The 24154-nt window shown below is 49.2% G+C and overlaps 4 protein-coding genes across 5 annotated transcripts in view; 1 reads left to right on the forward strand and 3 right to left on the reverse strand.

The window, feature by feature from the left end:
- The window catches only part of agap1 (ArfGAP with GTPase domain, ankyrin repeat and PH domain 1), an 82642-nt gene extending 75736 nt beyond the window's left edge, over nucleotides 1-6906 (reverse strand). Inside the window, exons 1-2 of one of the 2 annotated variants that reach the window (XM_062380292.1) lie at nucleotides 6437-6906; nucleotides 5781-5958 (exon numbers count right to left, since the gene is read on the reverse strand). In XM_062380292.1, the coding sequence (XP_062236276.1) occupies nucleotides 5781-5943 (163 nt within the window). In that variant the 5' untranslated portion in view covers nucleotides 5944-5958; nucleotides 6437-6906. The remainder of the gene's footprint in view (nucleotides 1-5780; nucleotides 5959-6436) is intronic. The other variant, XM_062380293.1, reaches the window with a different exon arrangement.
- Nucleotides 6907-7403: 497 nt separating this feature from the next.
- On the reverse strand, nucleotides 7404-9106 carry faimb (Fas apoptotic inhibitory molecule b). The gene is made up of 4 exons (XM_062380355.1): nucleotides 8770-9106; nucleotides 8235-8463; nucleotides 8079-8128; nucleotides 7404-7862 (listed from the first exon to the last, which is right to left on the reverse strand). The coding sequence occupies exons 1-4, from the start codon at nucleotides 8884-8886 to the stop codon at nucleotides 7710-7712; spliced, it is 549 nt and encodes a 182-aa protein (XP_062236339.1). The 5' UTR covers nucleotides 8887-9106; the 3' UTR covers nucleotides 7404-7709.
- Nucleotides 9107-10030: 924 nt separating this feature from the next.
- On the reverse strand, nucleotides 10031-13502 carry LOC133933328 (ras-related protein ralB-B-like). The gene is made up of 6 exons (XM_062380351.1): nucleotides 13289-13502; nucleotides 12641-12668; nucleotides 12096-12255; nucleotides 11810-12018; nucleotides 11550-11724; nucleotides 10031-11256 (listed from the first exon to the last, which is right to left on the reverse strand). The coding sequence occupies exons 3-6, from the start codon at nucleotides 12207-12209 to the stop codon at nucleotides 11149-11151; spliced, it is 606 nt and encodes a 201-aa protein (XP_062236335.1). The 5' UTR covers nucleotides 12210-12255; nucleotides 12641-12668; nucleotides 13289-13502; the 3' UTR covers nucleotides 10031-11148.
- Nucleotides 13503-15617: 2115 nt separating this feature from the next.
- Nucleotides 15618-23754, forward strand: LOC133933318 (inhibin beta B chain-like). The gene is made up of 2 exons (XM_062380338.1): nucleotides 15618-16622; nucleotides 20362-23754. The coding sequence occupies exons 1-2, from the start codon at nucleotides 16229-16231 to the stop codon at nucleotides 21135-21137; spliced, it is 1170 nt and encodes a 389-aa protein (XP_062236322.1). The 5' UTR covers nucleotides 15618-16228; the 3' UTR covers nucleotides 21138-23754.
- Nucleotides 23755-24154: the final 400 nt, after the last annotated feature.

Genomic DNA, 24154 nt, shown 5'->3' on the forward strand with positions numbered 1-24154 from the left:
GCGGTCGGGCTCAGAGGTCAGGGCGATCGATGAAGCAGGAAGTGACATCAGCCACCTCAGGGAGTGAGAGATGACCCCTCCCCCACTTCCTCCTCCTGCTCTCGCTCTGATTTTCCTCGGGAGGAGAATCTCCTCTGAGTTTAACGTGTTTTCTGTCTCATCTGGTCGACTGGTTTGAAAACGTCTTTCTGCTCAAACCAGTCTCAGACCTTTGTGAAGTGGCAGGAAGCCGCTGAGCCGGGAGACTATTTTTATACCTGCATGAGATCTGCGCCCGACCTATTGTTTTGCTCAGGTCAGTGTCTGGAGCTTCCCCTCATAGTAAAGAGAGACGGGGGGGGGCTGCAGCTGCTGGGACCACGACACAGATTCAAGTCTGAGCATCTGGATCACTGACAAACTGGAACCTGTATTTATTCAGGACTGGTTCCCACCTGGTCCGGGTCAGACCTGCAGACTCCTGGTTCAGTCTGGATCTATGAAACATAACATTCACCTTGAGGGAGCAGCTGTGGCTCCTTCTGAAGACCAGGCTGCTGGTCACATGATCAGGAAGTGAGAGACTCATTTCCCCTGTTTACACATCACTGCCTCAGTCAGTTGGAGTCTCACTGTCCACGGTGTCCGTCCACTTTGTCCCTTCTCACTTTCTGAGCAGAAATCTGAGCTCAGACTCTGAGACGTCCACAAACCAGTGGAGACTTCAAAGTGAAGGATGCTGGGACGTAAACAGGGATGAATTAAACGGTTCAGGCCAGTTAGCCGATCAAAGAGTGACCTTCAGATGGCACCAGACGGGCCCCTGTCTTAATGAGTGTGAGAGACATCAGACACAAAGCTACAGAGACGTCTCTGATTCAGTCTGAGACGTTGGACATGAAGCTAGGACGAGGCTGTGGAACCAGGACCAGGTCAATCATCTGTAGGGATCAAACACAGGAGCAGGTTTAACAAGCTCCTTCTCGCTGGTGTTTACCTCCGGCCGGACTTTGATTTTCTACTTTGGCAGAGTCACATGAAGAAGAAGTTTGTCAGATCAGACAGGAGAGACCACGTCGGCCAATCGGCAGCGAGATGCCAAAAACCATGTGTAGCATTAAAGCCTGGAGACTGGAGACACAATGAGACGTCACAGGAAGGAAGATGCTTTTAATAGATATATGATATGTATCATGGCTGCAAGTTTTTAATCTGTGGTCTGTGGCCTGGTTTGTGGACAGTGGGGGGGGGGGGGTTGATTCAGGGATGACAAGACCACGCTACAGGATTAAGAAACAAACAGCGGAGACTCAGCAGGACGTCAGCGATGACACAGATTAGACGACAACATCGACAATCTGTCACTGCACGACACAAAAGAGCAAAGACATCCTTCCACTGACTGTGGGTCTGTGGTCTGTCTGTGGTCTGTCTGTGGTCTGTGGTGGAAACGTCACTGACTCTATTTAAAATGACACCAGCAGTTTGAAGGAAGGAAGTTTTACAGACGATTATTTTGAATCTGATATGAACTGGTCTGATCAACTTTACATGTTTGAGTCATCACGTGTTTTCGTGTCTCATACACGAGACCAGGTCTTTATCCCGTGTGTCCTCAGAGAATCACCTGAAGCTCCACAGGACGCCTCTTACAGCAGAGTGCATCCGGGCGTCTCAACATCCAAACAGAGCAGCTCATCTGCCTAATGGGACCCTGGGGGCAGGAGACGTTACCCAGAGATCCCTGCACCATGTGCACCATGTGCACCATGTGCATCATGTGGCGGCTGCATCTCCACCTCTGATAACAACGAGTGAGACAATCAGGGATGTTCTGATTCCAGCAGCCGAGGCACAACGTGACGTTAACGAGACAAAGAGATTAAATGTCCTAAATGAATCAGGCCCACTTTCAGCAGCCAGATGTGAACAGCTGCAGGAAGCTGAGCAGCTGGTCTCTAATACGTTTCAATCCGTCAGTGACACAGAGAATCTCTCTCAGCCGGACATATCACATCTCTGACATTTACACCCCCCCCCCCCCCCCAGCTGCTCCCCCCGCAGACCGGCCTGATGTTTTCTGCTGAATCTGATTCTGTGGACAGACGCAGGGCGAGCAGGACGACAGGGACACGCCAGCGTCGCCAGAACAAGCAGCAACAGTGAACCACAGGACACACCACCTGATTGTTACTGGTTATTGATCTGGATGTAACTGGTGCCACACACGAGTCACTGGAGGCAGATCACAGACGCAGGACAAGTTCTGATCCGCAGATAATCCCAGTATCAGCAGTGAGCGACCTCTGACCTCTGTGTGACCTGCGGCTCCACAGGCTGACCTCTGACCTACAGCACCACTCTACTGGGAGGACTGGGACCTGTTCTTTCTTGTTCTCTTTTACTCTCAACACATGAGAGGACGTTTATCTGATGTCACAGGCAGCCAATCAGGAGTCAGACGTCATTTAGCTGTGATGATTGGCAGGAAGCTGCAGGAAGTGAAGAAGAGGAAGGTCATGGTCCTGAAGTGATGATGTCAGAGTTATACTGGTTCATTCTGGAGAAGTGGGGTCTGGTGTTTCCACCGGCCAGAGGCTGCGTCAGCTCCCGGCTCCAGCAGACGGTGGCTCGGACGCCACTGGGAGAACTGGTGATATATGGTCTCACATCTCATATAAAGCTTCTGTCCCAGTGCCGGTGATTTCAGCTGGTGCAGAGGAACAGTGTCAGAGCGTGATGCTGCCGGCCTGTCAGCCCCCCCCCCCCCCCTCCCCCTCACACTTGATGATGACTCATGCTTCACCTCGTACATTAGGCCTCATGAAAACAAGCCTGCATGAAAACAAAGGACTGTGGCTAAAATAGAAACGTCGAGAGCACGACCACTTTACATAGAGGACGGGGGGGGGGGGGGGGGGGGGGGGGCTGTGGACAAAGGGTGCAGGCATCTCAGCGTGGCGTGCTGCCGGCAGCGGTGGATGTACTTAGCGGGTAGAACCCTGGATTAAAAGCATCCCGGTGGCCGGGTCTTACTTTGTCACTGTTGTTTCCGGACGTCAAGCGGACGCCACGTTACATAACCGCTCCCTGATGTCATGTGACCAACAGACAAGTGAATCTCTTCCTCACCACCATCATCATCATCATCATCATCAACCTGAAGCAGATCACAAAACAACTGCAGCAGCTTCAACAGGAGGAAGATTGACGGGGAGCTGAACGTTCCCCTCAGATCCCAGTGGACTGAAACACGTCCACACAGACAGACAACATGGAGGCAGAGACACTCTGTGGACGATTGACTGTGTCTCTGCAGCTTGAAGTCCAGAGACCTGAGGAGGCTCCAGATAACGACTGAGGCATCAAACAAATCTCAAGACTATAACCTGGATTCTAGAAAGTTAGGATTTGCATTTGTTTGCTGCCTCTTCATGCTTCATGCTTCTGTTGGTGTGGGTAAACATGGTGTGTGACTGACCTCAGATCTGTAGAGTCCATGAAGACTGATGAAACCAAGCTGCTGTGATTTGACTCATTCACAGAGAAAAGCTGAACTTTGGCCACAAGGAGCAAAGACGTGAAGGTAAACAAAGGCCGAGCTGCAGTTCCCTCCCTGATTCCTGTTGAGCTCCTTTCATCCCCCGTCCACACAGGAGGATTCATCTACTGCAGGTGGCCCCACAGGGAGTTCAACCCCAAACCCAGCTGGCCCGCTGCCTTGCTCGAGGACAGAGTCGGCACACACGGTTTGAAACCCGAGAACAAACATTATGTGGGTACGATCCTGCCAAATGAGAGAGGAGCCTCGAGCTGGAGGGCGGTGAGGGCTAACTGGGTCACATGGTGCGTTCACTGACCGCCGGCAGCACCGACCCAAATCACACAAAAGCAGCAGGAGACAAAAGACTGGAGAGGAAAAGAGACGAGAGCAGAGCGTCTCCGTGTGTCCTCCACCTGCTTCTACTGGTTATACTGGTTCTACTGAGATCTACTGGTTCTACTGAGTGTACTGAGATCTACTGAGTGTACTCAGATCTGCTGGTTCTACTGAGATCTACTGGTTCTACTGAGATCTGCTGGTTCTACTGAGATCTACTGGTTCTACTGAGATCTACTGTTCTACTGAGATCTACTGGTTCTACTGAGTGTACTGAGATCTGCTGGTTCTACTGAGATCTGCTGGTTCTACTGAGATCTGCTGGTTCTACTGAGATCTGCTGGTTCTACTGAGATCTACTGGTTCTACTGAGATCTACTGGTTCTACTGAGATCTACTGGTTCTACTGAGTGTACTGAGATCTGCTGGTTCTACTGTTTCCTCTCACTCTGATCGTGCATTTCCTCTTTGAAGCATTTCCTCAGATTTGAAGTATAGATGTGAAGTTTGATGATTTCCTCAGGAAACGAAACAGGATACAGATTAAAACATTTTGTGTATAAATATATAAATTTACCTTTTCACTCTGGAGATATATTATTCCTTCATAATAATGATGGTATTATTTTAACAGCTGAAGTTAGACTGGAGTGAACATGTCCACCTGCTGACACCTGGAGCAGAACATGAAGCAGAGCAGGTTCTTCAGTGTTTCTCTCCTCAAGTGAGATATGAAGGTTGTGAGTGCAGAGTTAAAAAGCTCCACCTGTGGTGAAGGAACTCGATCTCCTGCACAGAAGAACCCTGAAGCTCCTGAAGCTCCTGAAGCTCCTCTCTGACTAACCACACATGTACGTAATGAGCGTGACACGCCCCCTCACAGGCTGCGTTCAGACCCAGTGTGTTGACACTCAGACAGAGCAGCAGACCTGTCTGTGGTGGAAACCACTGACAGAAGAGGGGCTGGGAGGAGGAAGTTCTCCTGATGTCACGTTAGTGTTTGACTCCATCACACGATACAGAAACTGAGTTAAAGAGGAAACTATCTGACCCAACCAACTTCCTGTTGATACAAAATAAAAGCTGTGGTTCTCTGTTCAGTTCTCTGAGCCTCGGAGGAGGAACCGGTTTGTTAGAGACGAATAGAACCAGAGTGTGCGTCTCTGTTAGAGAGACAACCAGTGAGTGATGTTCACAGCAGGAGGAGCAGGAGCAGAAGCAGAAGGAGGAGCCCTGCAGCCAACAGGAAGTGGTCCGGTGTCACCTGGACCTCCATCCATCCTCACATACACACACCTCACACACACACCTCACACACACACCTCACATGCAAATGAGCCTCACAGCAGCAGCAGCGCTGGGGGGGGGGAGGAGAGTCACAGCTCGGAAACTAGGCCGAGTCTTACAAACCGTCTGAAAGGACAAGTGGCTCCAGTTTGTCCCAGAAGAGCTGAGGACCTATTGACCCGGTGACTCAAACCCTCTGAGGAGCTGAGAGTCACATGACGCGAGGCTGAGTGACGCGTCCAGATGTGCAGAAGAAGAAGAAGAAGAGCGACGGCGTCCCGGCTCTTCCAGGATGAAGCAGCCGGTGAGTCACCGGAGAGTTCAGGGGAAACAGAATCGAGCAGAGGCCCACGAGTCAGCGCTCTGTGACCAGCTACTGGAACAACACTCCTACTGGTCCCAGTCACTGGTCCCAACACACACATAAACATCTGGATCAATACTAAACTGCACCATGACCAGAGTTATTCAGAAATTACAACCTGAGCAGAGCAGGAAGCTTCTGACTCAAACACCTGAGACCACGAAGAGGACCAGCACCTTCTCTTCCTCTTCTGGTCCGAAGCTGATGAAGAAACCACAGAGACCCCCCCCCCCCCCCACACACACACACACACTCCCTCCGTGCTCCTACCTTCGATGGCGATGACGTGCTCCCGGATCTGGTTCTGCAGCAGCGGCTCCTCCACCCGCTCCAGCAGCTCGTAGATGGAGTAGATGTTGGGGTGGACGGACTCGAACCTCTGGATCTCGGACCGGATGGCGGCCGAGTTGGCGAGATGCTGCTGGTAGTTCATGACTGCAGCTGCTGTCTGGACGTCCCGGAGGAGGAAGAGGAGGAAGAGGAGGATGGTCAGTGGTGCGTTCAGGTGCCAGAGGCAGTGACCTCCAGCAGAACAACAGTAAAACACGCTTTTCCTCTGGACCCTGGTCACGTGAACACGTCATCAACATGTTTACATTTATTCATAATTCATATGAAACGTCTTCCTCCACAAACACACTGGTGCGAGCGAGGGACCGAGCGGGACGCTGCAGCAGCTGTTCCCCGGTCGGTCCCGGCTCCACACTGCGGGGCTGGGATCCGCCGCCCCGCACATCTGTGTGCATGCGGGAGGAGAGCGGGTGTGTGCGGGTCAGTGCGGAATCAGGTCGCGTTCACACGCAGCTCCGGTTCACGCCGAGGCGGAGCGGCGGACGGCCTTGTTGTGACGAGGCTAACGCTAACCGGCTAACGCTAGCTAGCAGCGGAGGGGGTGGGGGTGGGGGGGGTCATGGAGGGAGACTCACCGACGCTCCTCCGGTGAGGTCCGCTCACATCCCGGCAGAGAGCGGAGCCGCAGCCCGGGGACGAGACGCTGCTCCCCCGGAGACACGAGCTTCCAGAGGCGACTCGCTCCTCGCGCCGCGGGTCGAGGTGGGTGTTTGTCGGGGAGGCTGTTCCGTCCCTCCGCTCCTCCTCCTCCCGGTGCCAGCGGTCACTGTTCGATTCCCTTGGACGCTCGTGCGGCTCCGCCGTTGTTGTTCGCAGCGCGTGTTTCACAGAGTCCCGCACATCGTCCCCGCGTCGCGCGCACCGCACTGCTCCGTGATCCGACCCGCACGGTCCGGCCGTGACGTCACCACCGCAATGCAAAGCGGCGCCGCTTCCGGCACGACCTTCACAATAAAACTACAGACACATTTAACCGGAAGAAGCGAAACAGTTTTTCACACAAATCAATTGTTTTGTTTCTTTCTGGTCATTTTAGGTCTTTATTCTTTATTCCTCTTTTTGTAGACCAGTGTATCCATCAGGTCCCTGGGCTCCTGCTGCTTCTGGTTGAAGAAGGAGGGATGAGTGGTGTCATGTGATCCCTGGACACGATGGCTCACCTGGGTGTCTGAAGTTCAGCACTGAACACGTGTCCAGGTTCTACAACCATTATTAATAAAACTCTACAAAACCCCTAATGTTGAGTCTTGAAATGTGTTGAGGTCAGGGGCCCCTCTGCCCCCCTCTGGCCCCTTCTCTGGCCCCTCTGGTCCTGGGTCCATCTCTAACGGTTCTGTTCAGTATGATTATCTATTTTTGATTTATTTACATCAGTCATATCGTCTGTGTCGACCTTGGAATGACAAATTCTAATATAAGAGTGTTTTATCGATTAATTAATTAATTAGAAAACATAAAAACAATGAGCATCACAGTTTCATTTGACAAATGGAACCAAACACAAAGAAAGACCACAAACAACAACTGGAGAATCTGGAACAAAGGTTTTTGGCGTTTTACAGAAAAAACAACAGGAGCAACTCAAACAACATGAAGAAGGTGAAAACCTGTAAACTCCAGTCTTCCCCTCAGCAACTGCTGTTTGCTTGACATCATAATGTTCATAAAGATATTCGATATGTTGAGGCAGCACAAAAACGTATTAACAAATTAAAGGTAGGGCCCCTTCAGAATAAAGCTACAAGCTCTTGACAGTCTACAGACTCAGATCTTCACACTAAAGTGGTCAAAATCAAATTCTATGTTTCTGATCAAACAGAAAATGATGAGTCAGTATTTCACTCTGTGTTAGTGTTGCTGTGCAGGAGCAGGTATTTCCTCTCCATCCAACAGGAAGTGATGAACGATGCCGCTCTTCTTCCTGTTGCCTGTGGCCTTGATGCAACACTTGTGTTCCCCCAGAAGGAAGCGAGTCTCAGTGCCGTCGTCCACAAACTCCCCCTGAGGACAGATATGATAATAATACTACTACTGATAATATAACTTTATTAATCTGCTTTTTATTCATTTGACTCAGACCTTTAATTTAATGTGATCTCCAGTTGAATTTGCCTCAGACTGAAGCTTCTGTCAAACCAAACTTTCTAAAACTCTTTGAGGTTTAAATGAGTTTAATAAAGTTCTTATTTTCATGTGTTCATGAATAAAGGGACTCACCGTGGTCTCCATCTTCTGTCCATTGCACCAAACGTCCATCGTGTCTTTTTCTTGAGGGAAATGCAGAAGATGTTCACATCATCATCTCATTCTGTATATTTGTTGACTTGTGTGAGGTTGTGAGGATGTGATGACCTTGTTGTGTGTCTGTCTCACCCAGCACCACCCTGCGGTCCTCTCCGTCCACCTGCAGCAGCCACGTCTCCGTCCTCTTCGTCCTGTTGTCCATGAACCTCTGCAGACTCTTGCCCTCCACCTCCAGCGTGTACTCGTAGACGAAGCCGCTCACCGCCTCCATGCTGATGGTGGCTCTGGTGTTGGCCCCTCCCACTGTGAAGGTTTCCTTTCCGACCAGTTTGAACATCCAGTCTCTTCTGATGACTTCCTGTGGAGGAAGTAGTTTTATTTTTGAAAGCTGTGACATCGTCTACTAACGTGAAAATACAGAGAGTAAAAGACTCAAGTACTTTACTCACATACTACTTTGAAGTACTTTTACTGCATTTATGTAATCAATACAACTTAATACTGTATTCTTAAAGGCTAAGATACTATGTGATAAAACTGTTGATCAGCAGAGGGAGGAGCCTCGGGGCCTCAACATGGCCCCTGAGATCAGACCTGAGGGGCCACACTTCACTTTGAAAGTTTCTGAATCATCTCCGTCTTCAAACAGGAAGCAGCGTCTGACCTGCCCGTTGACGTAGACCACACGTCTCCCCGTGGTGGTGCCGTGAGCGAAGCCGATCCTGAAGACGCCGTCGCTCAGCGCCACGTCCCACTCGGCCACCAGGTCCCCGCTCAGCATGTCCTCAGTGCGTCCGTCCCAGAGTCTTCATCACCTCCTGCCGATCGTCCCCCTGGACTCAGCAGCCGCTGAATTAATGTAAGAGGCTTAGAGACGACACACATCTCAGACTATTAGGACACGCTGAGTTTGTGTGTTTGTTCCTCGGGTCCATTTGGATCAGAAGAAACCTCTCCATCTTCCTCATCTTCCTCATCTTCCTCATCATCAGAGCTGACCTCTGACCTCTGAACTCTGCACCAGACAAAAGTAAAAACCTTGTTACTTTCAGATTTTGTATCTTCACTATTAGATGATTCACATCTAGATCAACTTCAACTTCTGGGAATGACCCTTAAACAAAATGGAGAAATGAACTGACTCTGTATAATTGATTTCGTCACACCATGTGACCGTGGCGTGCCTGTTGGTCAGTGCTACAACATGGGCCTAGTTTTAATTGAAGGTTATTAATAAGTTAATAAGAATATAAACACATTATTTTGTAGATCGATGTTTAACACTAATAAGATCAATAGTGTGAATCTGCTGGTTCCTGACCTCCCATGATGCACTGCAGCGAGTCTGTTAGACCATGAACCGCCAACTGTCACTTTCCTCAGTTTAACATCTGAACCAGGAGACATCCGAGGTCAAAGGTCAAACTCAGGTCTCTAATAGTAACCACTTGTTAACGATTTAAATAACGTGAGTAAATTAAAGATTCAGCAGCTCGATTAGTTTCATTTATTCATTTTCATTAATCGATTTGTGAATCATCAGAAAACTGAAGTTTATTAAATATTTTCATCTAAAATACAAAAAAGAATTTAAGAAATTAATTATTTTATCACAGTAATAGCAGATGAATTGAATGTTGCAGCTCTAGCGCCACCACGTGGACAGAATATGAAAAAGGAAAGTTTAGGTGATAAGGACAGTTTGTGATCAGGCTCTTAAAAACGTAGGGTACAGCACCATCTAGTGGCCACAGTAAACCACTGCAGTCTCCATTAGTTTTATTCCACATGGAAGTTTCAATTAAAGATTATAAATTATATTAAATGCATTTGGTTTCTCAGGTTTTTTCTAATATTAACAAGTATCAAATAATTCTAATGTTGAATTGTTGAAGATTCTCACAAACTTCAATGAAACAGATCAGTGATCATTGCGTCTTTTCTTTTATTATCAAATGAAATGTGGTCTCACCAACACACACACCAACACAAACACACACAGCGTCCCTTCAAACCACAGGCGTCACAAATACAACAGGAAGTGATTGGAACAGAAGAATCCCTTTGATTATAAATTACACTGGTGTTCGTCAGGGAGTGGACGATAAAGTTTCATACAAACGGAGTGTCGCTCGCATCAGGAACGTGAGAAAAGAAAGAGTCAAACAGTTTGGCTTCTGACGGACAAAGAAGAAGGTGAAGAAGAATTAAAGGACAGGAAACAGGTTAAGGCACAAATCTCTTTCATCATCATCACCAGGATCTGTTCTCCTGCGTCGAGAGAAACAAACGGTTCCTGGACTTTACGTTCTGTGATTGTTTGTTTCTGCAGGAAAATAACACAACGTGGCCAAAAGTATGTGGACACGTCTCGTGTGTCACCTGGTTGTCGACAGCAGAGAAAAGATGAGGAGATGAACACAACAACACAACAACACAATGCTGTGATATTTGTATTTCTCTATTTATTGACTCATGAGGTTCTTTTCTTTACTCTGTTGAACTATTAGATGATTCACTTATTTCCCGACGAGACGTCAACACACTAAACGCTGCGTCGACCACGTGGAAACGTTCAAGCCTCTGAATGAAGACTAGACGACCTCTGGTGATTGGGTCTGTGTTAGTTTGTCGCCGGCCTCGTGCACACAGCAGCTCCTCCAACAGACGTTTCCCAGGAGGAAGCTTCGCTCGGCCCTCGACCTCAAAACCTCAAAACCTCGGGGACCAACTGGACTGTGAGAAAACTGGAGAAGAGTGCGTCTACATACTTTTGGCCCTTTTGACGAGTCGAGGAAAGAGGAAGCAGCAGCTTCACATCAGACGTGACAGAGGAAGTGAGAATCCTCCGGGGGAAAGTGAAACGTGAACTCGTCACTGGCGCTTCGTTTAGTTTGGACTTTACACATTTGGAGAAAATAGATTTTGATGTAGTAAAAATAAAGCAGCAGACGAGCATCCAGAGATCTAGAGCCGACGTGGAGCCGACGTGGAGCCGCTGCTCGGGGCCGGTGGGACCGTTGGGCTCTTTGGCTCCTGGAGGTTAGAGGATGCAGCAGCGCTTCTTCTTCTTCTTGCCACTCGGCCCGTTCTTGTCTTTGCTCTCCGCCATTTTCTTCTTGCGAACTTCCCGCATGAGGTCAAAGAAAACCTGAGAGGAGAAGAGGAGGAGGAGGAGAGAGGAGTTAACCGAGAGGAGGAGAGAACAGTTTCCTGAAGGCACGAGGAGAAGACGAGTTCCAACACGTCAGACATGTTTCAGTAAGAAGCTTCAGTGAGGAAGAGGAGGAGGAGGAAGAAGAGTCACAGCCTCCGGGTTTGAGTCTCTCTCTTCAGACTCTGGAGGAATTTAATGAAAGTTGATTCTCAGGTCAAAGTTTGAAACAGATTCAAGAGTTTGAGAACAGATGAACAGGGAATTGAACCGTCACCCGGTCGTCTCACCTTGTCCACGTTGGCTCTCGTCTTGGCCGAAGTCTCCACGTACTGCACCCCCCACTCGCTGGCCTTCGCCGTGGCCTCGTCGGCAGAGACCTGGCGCCGCTCCTCCAGGTCGGACTTGTTCCCCACCAGGAGCAGCGGGATGGCCTCCTCCTCCTTCACCCGCAGGATCTGCTCCCTGACACACACACACACACACTTCCTGTTTACATCACGTGACCAGCGGAGGTCAGCGGGTGACACCAGCAGGTCACGTGACAGACCTGAACTCGGACGTGGCGGTGAAGGACTCGTGCTCCGTGATGGAGAACAGCAGCAGGAAACCCTCTCCGCTGCGGAAGTAGTTGTCCCTGATGGCGGCGTAGTCCTCCTGTCCCGCCGTGTCCAGGATGTCGATCTGCACGTCCTCGCCGTCCAGCACCACCTTCTTCCTGTAGCTGTCGGCCTTCGTGGGCTCGTAGTCCTCCACAAACTGAGACCAGAAGAAGAAACTGTAACGCGGATCCTCACGTAGCGAGCGGCGTCTAGGAGAAAGGGGCGGGGTCTCACCTCGTCGTACATGAACTGCAGGGTGAGGGCGGACTTCCCCACGCCGCCGCTGCCCACCATGATCACCTTGTGCAGAACCAGGGACGTCTGGTTCTTGTTCTTTCCAGAGGCCATGACTCTGGTCTACGCTGGTCCAGCAGCTCACAACTCACACTGACGACTGAGGGCCAGGGACCAGAGGAAGAGAGGGGACCAGTAGAGACCAGGAGGAACCAGAAGGAACCAGGAGGAACAAGGAGGGACCAGGAGGAACAAGGAGGGACCAGGAGGATCAGAAGGGACCAGGAGGGACCAGGAGGGACCAGGAGGAACCAGGAGGAACCAGGAGGGACCAGGAGGAACCAGAAGGGACCAGGAGGATCAGAAGGGACCAGGAGGAACCAGGAGGGACCAGGAGGGACCAGAGGGGACGAGAAGAGGATACAGATGAATGATAAACAAAATAAAGCAGTTTAATCACACTGATCCATGATTGTTATGAACTAATACTAGGATATGAAAAACAGAACGTTGTATTAAATATTGATATCAGCAAACTGACTCACCTTCAAACTCTCAAGCTGTCACTCAAGCCTGGAAACACAAACAGGGAATTTACGAGTCAGGTCAAACAACAGAGTTTAGTTATTTACTCTGTAACACAACAAGACAAACTGATAATAACATTTGAATCTGTGTTATTTATAATATATCTATATCTATATATAGATATAGATATGACGTGTGGAGGTGCTGGCTGAGGCCCCTGAGAGCCGTGATAAGGACCTGGGGACAAACACACACTGAGCAACACTTGACTGTGACCTTTAACTGCTCTGAGTCACAACAAGGACACACACCTGGAACTGAGAATTACCTGATGTCCTCAAACACATCACATGAGACATCATTGAGACAGAGACACACGCACGGATTAATAACGTCACACAATTTAAACACATGACGTCACTAAGTGACAGTTTTCTCCAGGACACTCTCCAGACTTCCAGAGGCCCCGCCCTCTGCGTGAGCTCCGCCTCTGGTTGGTGGGAGCCTCGGGCAGGCCTCGCTGTGATTGGCCGGCGGGTCCGTCGCTCGGCTAGCTGTTAGCTCTTTAGCTAGCAGCGGCAGTTTAACGCTTCCCTGTGACGGTGACGTGCAAAGAGCGCGAGCCGCTGGCGAGGGGGGGCAGAGAGAGACGGAGAGCAACTGACCCGCTGACGTGTTCGCGGTGCAGCCTCAGAGGAGCCGGACAAATCCTCCATAAAGAGACGAAGCGTTGAAGTTAGAGTTCAAACTGCTGCCCCACCCGGACACACACAGATCGTCTGCGCCGCGGCGAGCAGCCACTCGGAGCCTGCCTCCGTTAACCACTGGTCAGTCGCTCAGACCACACGGGAAAAAACCTCGGAGTGAGACCTCGTACTGCGACACCTCCTCTCAGAGCGAGCCGGACATCGTTAACAGGAAGTGATGTCACGGAATTCCTCTTTTCATCTGGACGATCGTTAAACAACGGTCTTTATTTATTTACCTTTTATTCATAGAGACAGTTAATAAAATACATTTGTTAAAACTGATTCATTTTATTTATTTATTTGTATAAATATAAAAACACACTTATTTACTTATTGTTCATTTATTGACAAAAGAAGATCTATGGATTATATTTTAAAACTATATTTATTTATACATTATTTATTAATAGATACATTCAATTAAATAAATCTATCAAAACTGATTTACTTGTTTATTTACAGACTCAAAAAAGAATTAAACAAAAGTAAACTCTTAATTATTTTCTGTATGTATAATGCATTTACAGTTACAAATAGATTTATCAATTTATTTACTTATTTAATTCAAGGAAACAGTCATATATTTATAAAAATGTGTCTATTTAAAAAAAAACTACTGAACATAATTATCTGATTATTTATTGTATTATTTACTATTATTTACTTATTTATTATTTACTGGACGTAAAGGAAAGAAACTCAGCTGAAACCAAAACTTTCTGCTTTGGACTGAAATCTCCCAAAACAAGTTGAATGTCAGTGAATTACAAACTAAGAGGAACGTATTTAGTGTCACAACAACTTATGGATCAATCAGGTCTTGTGATTCCTGTATTTGGACTCAAGGTGGCGCTGTGTCATCACTTTGTCCAGTGCTGAGCTCAGCTTCGATAATGAAAAACTTCCCTGACTTTTCTTTGTAAAGGTGAAGTTTTAAAGTGTTTAATATCGTCGTGTTGGCAGCAAATGAAAAACAGAGTCTGAGTCTGTAAAGATGGAGACTCAGCGACTGTGACTCAGAAACAACACGTGTTATTAATCTGTGGAACAAGTGGAATGAGACAAACGGGGTCGAGTGAGGGAAGAAGACAGACTCGACCTGTTCTGAGGCCTCGTGTTGTTTTGTCTTATGATAATCAGCAGCTCAGAGGTCAGAGGTCGAGCCTGCTGCTGCCGCTCAGCGTCTCCACTGGAGCCAATGGTTTTGGACTTTTCACTAACAGATGCTGGGGACCACTGACGTCCTGTCGTGAGAGGCTGTGTGTGTGTGTGTCTGTGTGTTTGTGTGTTTATCACTGATTCTTAAAGATAAACATTCATAACAAGAAGTCTTCAGTCTGTTCAGGAATCATGCTTAAGTGTCTACATACTTGTGACCACATGTTCCGTCTGCAGTAACTCAGAGGATTACATGAATCTGTAGAATAATCATAATGTATAAAGGGACTTTATTTAGATTTGAAGCCTCAGAGTTCGGACACATGTTTGTCATTATGAGTTATTTGGGTTTATTGTACTAACAGAATACTCACTGTGCGTGTAACTGTCAGGTACATGGAATTCCTGTCCTTTACAAAATACAAATATTTAATCAACTGTAAGATTAGGATACAGATTAAAATATTCCACTCTAAATGAATCAATTCGGCTAAAAGTAGAAGTAATAGAGTTAAGAGTTCGGCCTCATATGACTCCGGACTCGTGCTTTGGACTGTTTGAGTTTTAAACAGAGAAACTGATCCTGATCTGAACAACCTGTAACTGCTCCACATGAAAGCGTCTGTTTCTCATTGAGGAGAAGAGACTTCTGACAACTCCTAATATCTCATAATCAACTTCTCCAAATAAAACTAAACTCTACAGAGAAACATGCTTTTTAGACTAATGAGGGTTTTGTTTGACTTGAATCTGAAACTTGAAACATTTGTGTTTACAGGGAAACTGATCCTTCATCTGAGTAATGAGAGTATTTTAGTTTAATACAGAAAAACTGATGATGAAGTTATAATGTAAATAAACTGTAACTGTTTCCTCTTCTTTGATACAACTCGTGTTGAGGATCCTGTTGTTGTAACGGATCTTTGTAATATTACTTGTTATAATCTCAGCTGTAACTCTTCTGTCTTCAGGATCATAATCCAGATTATAATCCACATTATAATCTGGATTAATTTCAGAATAACTCCGAGGTCCCTCCTGGGAGTGCGCTGAGCCCCGCCCCCCTCCTGATTGGCCGCGCCCACCTGAGGTTGACCCCTGATATAAAGCGGAGCAGCGCGAGGAGGCTGCAGAGTCTCAGTCAGGATGGAAGCTCCGCTCCGTGCGCTCTCTGGCACCGGCTCACCTGCTCCTCCTCCTCCTCACTGCGCAGCGGCACTCCGGCAGAGCGGGAGTCCCACTCAGCTCAGGTTGGACTGAACCCCAGAGGATGAAGATGATGGTGATGATGATGATGAGCTCCTCGTGTCTGTGGATCAGAAAGTGATGGATTGAAGTTCGAACATGTTCCAGGTGGATTCTAGTCTCGCTTTGTGGAGAACGTTGCTGTCTGGACAATTTGAGCTGCTGCGTCGTGCGTGAGGCTCCTGCTGCTCCAGCGTCCAGAGGAGTGAAGGAGTGAAGGAGTGAGACCTGAGCAGGACCAAAGACTCTGGTGTAACGATGTGAGAGAAGGTTTCGTGCTCCCACTTGTTCCCTGGATGAAACTAGGTGCCGTGCTCCCAGTGCTCCCAGTGCGTGAGAGCCGAGCGCAGCGCCGTGACGCGCGGACACATCTCCTACCTGCTCCAGCTCCTCGCAGGATTCTAAGTGCAACTCGAGAGGGAAACGCAGACTCTTGTCCTCCTCGAACAGAAAATGAGTAGCTGTCTCCTCAGACTTCTCCTCGTGGCCTGCGTCCTCCCCCCCCGCTGCTCCGCTGCGCCCGGCACCGAGGCGGAGGCGCACGCGGCGTCCCGGGATACCTGCGCGTCCTGCGGCATCGCTCAGCCCGAGGACCCGGAGTCGGGCCGGGTGAACGTGGACTTCCTGGAGGCGGTGAAGAGGCACATCCTGAGCCGGCTGCAGATGCGGGACCGGCCCAACATCACGCACCCGCTGCCCAAGGCGGCCATGGTGACGGCGCTGCGGAAGCTGCACGCCGGGAAGCTGCGGGAGGACGGGAGGGTGGAGATCCCCAACCTGGACGGACACCCCATGAGCAACGAGGTGCAGGAGGAGAACTCCGAGATCATCAGCTTCGCAGAGAAAGGTTCGTGAAGGAGAAGGAAGCTAAAAACTAAATCCACAAAGTTTCACATTATCCACAGAACATATTCCATATTCAGCTCTGATCCACATCCAGAGAGAAACTGCTTTAGATCATCGAAGTGAGAATCAAACCCTTCTGCAGCAGGAGGAGAAGATCCAGGATCTGATTCAAATAAACTCAACTGAGGCTGAGTCACAGATTCTGCTTCAAAAGAAACTTCCCCTGATTCTAAACACAGATTAAACAGAGAACAACAGGTTCTAACACACATTCGTCTTCATTAGTGTGTCTGTGCTGTTTGATGTTGCTGGTGAATCAGGGACACACAGTGAACTCCAGCCCTGTGTGTGTGTGTGTGTGTGTGTGTGTGAATGAGAGACAGCCTGATGTTGACCAGATGTTGATGCAGGGGCCTGAAAACCCGCCAAAATAAGAGGCGAGAGCTGTGTAGCTGCTACCTGCTTTGTTTAGAGACGCTCCAGGTCTGTTATGGTGCTGGGACCAGTGATCGGTGAGGAGAGGGGATTGAACCCAGATGTTCCGGCTCTGTTCTCTGACTCCAGGTCTGTTAAACGCTTCATTGAGCTTCACGATGGTTCCGTGGTCTCACTTGGTCCCAGATGAGAGGAGTCCTGCAGGAGAGGATTTAAAGGTGTGTCAGTCTGGGACTTCTCAAACTGCTCCGACTCATTAAAGCAGATTTCTTTGTTTGAACGAGGTGTTCAAACTTTAAATGACACTTTAACTCAACGTGGCTCTGCTGCCTTCATGTGCTCCAGAGAGAATGTGGGACTCCTGGCTCCCTCCCCCGTGTTGTGTTCCCTTCTCTCCAACACACCGCCCCACACCAACACACAGTCGGGGGGGCTCTGCTCGGTGTCGCCGGAGGTTCGCTCCCTGCTGGGAGCCTTTTAGTTTCCCATGTTCCTCTCTGTGGCTGCTGTGTTGCAGACCTTCCACCTCGGCGGCGGGCCTTTGCCAGTTGGCTGCGGTGGCGGCGCTGAGCGGCTGCCAGTGGGGACATGGCGGGGCGTCAAGCCTCAGAGGAACAATCCACTGGGGGGGGGGCTGAAAGGAGCAGGGCTGAAAGTGATCAGTGAGGCCACCTGCTTCGCCCACGTGCCTCCGCCCGGAGGCCACGGAAACATCTGCTTTCCACATCCACCAGGGGCTGCTCCGCGTCTGAGCCTCCTCCTGCTCCTCTGCATCGAGCTGCAGTGTTTGTGACTGTGTTGTTAGTGTGTCTGTGTGTGTGTAAGTGACGGGGTTGTGTTGAATCAGTCGCCTCAGTATAAGGTCAGAGCTTTTGTGTGGGTCGTCGTGCAGCCTGAATGCAGATTGACGGCCTGAACCCTGCAGCCTCGCTCCCCATTACCATTCACTGTGTGTGTGTGTGTGAGAGTGTGTGTGTGTGTGTGTGAGTGTGTGTGTTCCAGGCTCCATAAAGGTTAGGTTGTGGGTTTCAGTCTACAACACTCACAGTTTTGCTGAATTTCATGAACTCAGTTCAGTTTCTGTAACGACAGTAAAACTGACTCCAGGTCTGTTCAGCAGCTTCTTCATGTGTGAAAGATGAAGATCAGATTTATTAACTTTTAATTAACTTTGAATTAACTTTTAATTAACTTTTAATGAACTGCTTGAGAACCGATGGATCTTTGGACCTCATTTAAAAGGTTTAGTCAGAAGAGGAGTTAGAGGAGGAGTCAGAGGAGTCAGTAGAGGAGTCAGGAGAGGAGTCAGGAGAGGAGTCAGGAGGAGTCAGTAGAGGAGTCAGGAGAGGAGTCAGGAGAGGAGTCAGGAGAGGAGTCAGGAGGAGTCAGTAGAGGAGTCAATAGAGGAGTCAGTAGAGGAGTCAGGAGAGGAGTCAGGAGAGGAGTCAGGAGAGGAGTCAGGAGGAGTCAGTAGAGGAGTCAATAGAGGAGTCAGTAGAGGAGTCAGGAGAGGAGTCAGGAGAGGAGTCAGTAGAGGAGTCAGGAGTTAGCAGAGGAGTCAGGATTCAGGAGTCAGTAGAGGAGTCAGTAGTGGAGTCAGTAGAGGAGTCAATAGAGGAGTCAGAGGAGTCAGTAGAGGAGTCAGGAGTTAGCAGAGGAGTCAGGATTCAGGAGTCAGTAGAGGAGTCAGTAGAGGAGTCAATAGAGGAGTCAATAGAGGAGTCAGAGGAGTCAGTAGAGGAGTCAATAGAGGAGTCAGAGGAATCAGTAGAGGAGTCAGGATTCAGGAGTCAGGAGTTAGCAGAGGAGTCAGTAGAGGAGTCAATAGAGGAGTCAGAGGAGTCAGTAGAGGAGTCAATAGAGGAGTCAGAGGAATCAGTAGAGGAGTCAGGATTCAGGAGTCAGGAGTTAGCAGAGGAGTCAGTAGAGGAGTCAATAGAGGAGTCAGAGGAATCAGTAGAGGAGTCAGGATTCAGGAGTCAGGAGTTAGTAGAGGAGTCAGAGGAGTCAGTAGAGGAGTCAATAGAGGAGTCAGAGGAGTCAGTAGAGGAGTCAATAGAGGAGTCAGAGGAATCAGTAGAGGAGTCAGGATTCAGGAGTCAGGAGGAGTCAGTAGAGCAGCTGGATCTTGTCAACTTGGAGCTTTGATCTCGACTCTTCTCTTTCTCTGTCACACTCGTTCATTTCCTGGGAGTGAGTCTCTTGTTCCTCAACCAGCTGATCATCAGTTTATTTATCACCAAACATTCACAGAGAGAAATCAAGACGTAAACATTTGCTCGGAGTCGAGCAGCAGCTGACCTCCTGCTGATCAGCTTCTATCGATGGTGTTTGGTCATCTCACCGTGAGGAGTCTGCTCCTGAGGGAGGCTGTGGATCTCCGCTCCCTCCTCTCAGGCGCTGGTTGGGTCGACCACACGGCCCTCTGAGCCGTGGGGTCGATCCCTGCAGTTTAGAGTCAGCTTGATAGAGGAGGTGGTGACGGACGAGCACCACCCGGGAGACGAGCACCTGCAGCTCCAGCTCTGTTTGCTCTGCAGCAGCTTGTATCTCTGTGGATTGGTGAGCTGTGATCTCACCTCCGAGCTGCTGACGGCTGGAGATCAGCTGCTCTCCTGACGGGTGAGGTAACTCATGCTGCTCCTTCTGAACACGTCTCTGTTTGCTCCTTGAGAGCGTCCATCTCCTCCTGATGGAAACCCTGCTGTGAGCTACTGCTCAGCCGTGAAGTTCATCCGCCGGACGCTGGGTCCTCTCATGTGATCTCTCACGAGCTGTCAATCTGGATTCCTCCCGGTCTCCTTGGCTCAGGGTTCAGGAGATCCAGACCTCATGAAGCACTCTAATCTGCTTCGCCTGGCAGCTGCCAATCCCAGTTTCAGGTTTCTAGATAAACAGCTGAGAGTTGCTTCAGTCCTGATTCTTCAAACCATGGAGACGTGAAGCAGCTCAGATAAAAACCTCTCTTTCTGATTTAGTTTCAGATTCTAATCTTTAGTCCAAGCAGCTGCTGGTTACCAAAATAAAAGCCTGTGATGGTTTGCAGTCGGTTGCAGAAGCAGCTTCTGAGAACGTTTCCTTTGTTTCTGCGTCTCCTGCTGTGACCTGTGGACACAGTGGAGCTCCAGATCTGGATTTGAACCTTAGCGCTGGTTCTCCTGTCAGGGCCGACGTGCACCGTCCTGTCACCAGCTTCTGTGACGGAGGCCGAGTCCCACTTTGTTGTTTTCAAAGTGTTGCACAACTATGAAAGGTTTGGTTCCTGTGTGGTTAACCCGTGGCTCTGCTGTGTTCTTCCTCCCCAGACGACCTGGTGACCTCCAAGTCCAGCCTGTTCTTCCTGATCTCCAGCGAGGGGAACCAGAACCTGTTTGTGACGCAGGCCACCCTCTGGCTCTACTTCAAGCTGCTGCCGGCTCCAGGGGAGGTGCGTGGGCGGCGGAAGGTGACGGTGAAGGTGTACTACCAGGAGCCGGGCCTCAGCAGCAAGTGGAACCTGGTGGAGAAGCGGGTGGAGCTGAAGCGCAGCGGCTGGCACACCTTCGTGCTGACCGAGGCCGTGCGGCTGGTGTTCGAGAAGGGCGACCGCCGGCAGAACCTGGACGTGCGCTGCGAGGCCTGCGAGGCGGAGGGCGTGAACCCCGTCCTGATCAACCACAACGACGAGTCCCACCGGCCCTTCCTGGTGGTGCAGGCGCGGCAAGCCGACAACAAACACCGGATCCGCAAGAGGGGGCTGGAGTGTGACGGCAGCAGCAACCTGTGCTGCCGCCAGCAGTTCTACATCGACTTCCGGCTCATCGGCTGGAACGACTGGATCATTGCGCCGTCGGGCTACTTTGGGAACTACTGCGAGGGGAACTGTCCCGCCTACATGGCCGGCGTCCCCAACTCCGCGTCGTCCTTTCACACGGCGGTGGTGAACCAGTACCGCATGCGGGGGATGAGCCCGGGCTCCATGAACTCCTGCTGCATCCCTACCAAGCTCAGCACCATGTCCATGCTCTACTTCGACGACGAGTACAACATCGTGAAGCGGGACGTTCCCAACATGATCGTGGAGGAGTGCGGCTGCGCCTGAGCGCCGCTAACTCCCGTTTATTTAAGGTGGAACTGAAGAACTCGACTGTAAACGATTCACGATATTACATTGGAAGATGAATATAGAAACAGAATATTTATGGACGAAGGACAAACATGAGCACACACAACCTCATCCACACATATCCACACCCCCTCATGTATGCCTGCACAAAAACAACTTGTATATATATTTATGTTTGTTGATATATTTTGTTATATTCTCTGGTGGAAACGATTCTGTGTCCTTCAAAGGGACGTGAGCAGTTTCCAAATCGCTAAGAATCCACTTTGGACAAACAATCAGCGTCTGAAGTTCTTGGTTGAATCTTGGATAGCGAGGATCTGCTCTGTTCCACGACCGTCTAGCCTTTACCGAGCCGTCAGCCTCCATGTGAGAGTCGCAGCCGCCAGTCGACGTGAAGCTGTCGGGAGCCTTACGCCCGGGAGCGAACACTCGGGACGAGCACTGACCACGTCCCTCCAACGTACAGCACTTCTGTTTCTGATTCACAAACTGTTTTATTAAATGGCTTCAAGCACAACGTTCACACGAGACGTTCAACGAGGTCTCTGTCGAAAAACCAGGAATGAAAACCTCTAAACGTACGACCACAGGAGAACGTACGATCTATGAGAACCTTTATTCTCTCGGCCACACAGTGTAAATAAAGATGGACGACGCGTCTTCTCTTCCTCTTAACATTCAGAAGTGAAGCCGAAATGTCTTGAATACGACAGCGGCCATCTTGCCCCCAAAGAGTCAGAGCAGTAGTATCGAGGGCCCGCCCCTTCAAGCACTCGATCAATCCTGAGTCAGTCTCAGCTGTCAATCATGACGTCTCAGCCCATTTTTATATCATCAATTAATGAAACAATGTTTGAAGAACATTCATTTAACATTTACTTTGATTTGGTTCATGTCCCATCCACTAACATGGAGGAGGCTTTTGAGCTGTACTGCAGCCGGGCACCAGGGGGTGATAGAGAGGATTCGGCTTCACTTTGGGGAGCTGTCGTCCATCTTTCTTTCTTGAGAACACAAACCTAAATGTGACACCGCCCGTCCACTCTGAACCAACATGGTCTGGAGGTCTAAAGCCCTCGAGGGCCGGGGGTTCGATTCCCTCCAGTCGCAACAAGTTGCCATATTGCTCGGTTTAATGATGGTGCAGCTTGGCACTTCCCCGACGCACTCTTTGATAGCACTTAGCAGATTGAGATGCCTTTAACGAGCCCTAGGTGGCGCTCCGCCGCTCCCGGCCCTGATCAGCAAGAAACAAGTGCCGCATGAGCTATGCAATGTAGAGGACAAGCTGAAGGGACAAACTATCACCAATACTTGAAACGTACGAGTGGCGAGCAGGTTAGATCCCGGAGGAGGAGGAGGAAGAGGAGGAGAGGAGGAGTAGTAAGAGGAGGAGGAAGAGGAGGAGGAGGAGGAAGAGGAGGAGAGGAGGAGGTACATAGTTGACCAAGAAAAAACAGATCGACTGAAACCTCATTAAATCAAAAAATCTATTGGCTGTTAAAATGATCTAAACCTTTATGAAAAGAGTTGACGGATAAAAATACAAATAAATCACATTCGCACATTCTGATGAGAATTAAAATGATTGATTTATAAACTGTTAAAAACTGCAGCAAATCTGATTTATTCTCTTCTTCTGTCAGAGTTTTAGAGTTTTACAGTTTTAGAGTTTTAGAGTTTTAGAGTTTTAGGGTGTGATCGCTGGTCCCCGTGGACGTCCTGTCAGAGACGTTTAGCACCCTAACACACTCTGAGACGCACTCTGAGACACACACTGAGACACACACTGAGACACACACTGAGACACACACTGAGACACACACTGAGACACACTCTGAGACACACACTGAGACACACACTGAGACACACTCTGAGACACACACTGAGACACACACTGAGACACACACTGAGACACACTCTGAGACACACACTGAGACACACTCTGAGACACACACTGAGACACACACTGAGACACACACTGAGACACACACTGAGACACACTCTGAGACACACACTGAGACACACTCTGAGACACACACTCCAGGTGAAACTCCTCCTTCAGTGTTCCGCTCTCGCCCTCCCTCTCTCGCCGTCTCGCTCGCCCACTCCTCTCTCTCGCTTGTTCTTCAGAGCGAACGGTTGTTAGAATATTTGCACTGAGGACGTGTGTGAATAGAAAAAATACAAAATAAATAGAAACTGCCATTGAATAATGATAAAAAAAGTATTTTTATAGAAGTAAAAATTGAGCTCTGTTCAAATGTATTATACAGAATCATGAACCAAAGAGGCCACGAGGTTTAGCTGTTGTTCTAAATGACTTTGTTCAGAGGCCTAAACACTGTATCAGGGTATTAATCTCAATCCATAATCTGCTTCTTTTCTATTTTCTACCTTCACATGGAATATTTCCTATTTTTTCATCAAATGACCTTCTTCTTCTTTTTGTTAGCGCTTGTTCCAGATCCGCTGAGGGTGAAGCTGGCGCCATCTGATCCCTGTACAGTCCATGTAACATACGAATACGCTTTTGAAATATTCTGTTCTTTGTTATTGTTGGAAAATAAATTTCTTATTACCAAACATCCGGACGTGTTGTTGTGTGGTGAGTTGGGACTGGAAGCGCAGCTCCCAGTCAGAGGAGCACTGGAAACCACAGGCAGCCGTCACTCTGGTGGTTTCTGATCCACACGTGTCGACACATCCTGATTCCACCGGGAGACGTTTCAAAGCCACAGAAACGCCCGGCTCCTCATTAACCGAGGCCACAGGCTCTTTCCTCACTGATTGCACTTCGTCTGGTGTCATGTTCCAGACACCAGGAGGATTTATCACCGGAGCTGCGCTCAGCCCCGAGCTGCTGGTCCTGAAACCTGGTGGAGACGAGGACTCGTTTATGAGACGACGCTGCCAAACGTTTAACTGCACAACGACCCACACAGGAATAACTGCTAAACACTCACAAACAATCACACAGGCTAAAAACT

Source organism: Platichthys flesus, chromosome 22 (genome assembly GCF_949316205.1).
Source record: "Platichthys flesus chromosome 22, fPlaFle2.1, whole genome shotgun sequence".
Taxonomy (NCBI): Eukaryota; Metazoa; Chordata; class Actinopteri; order Pleuronectiformes; family Pleuronectidae; genus Platichthys; species Platichthys flesus.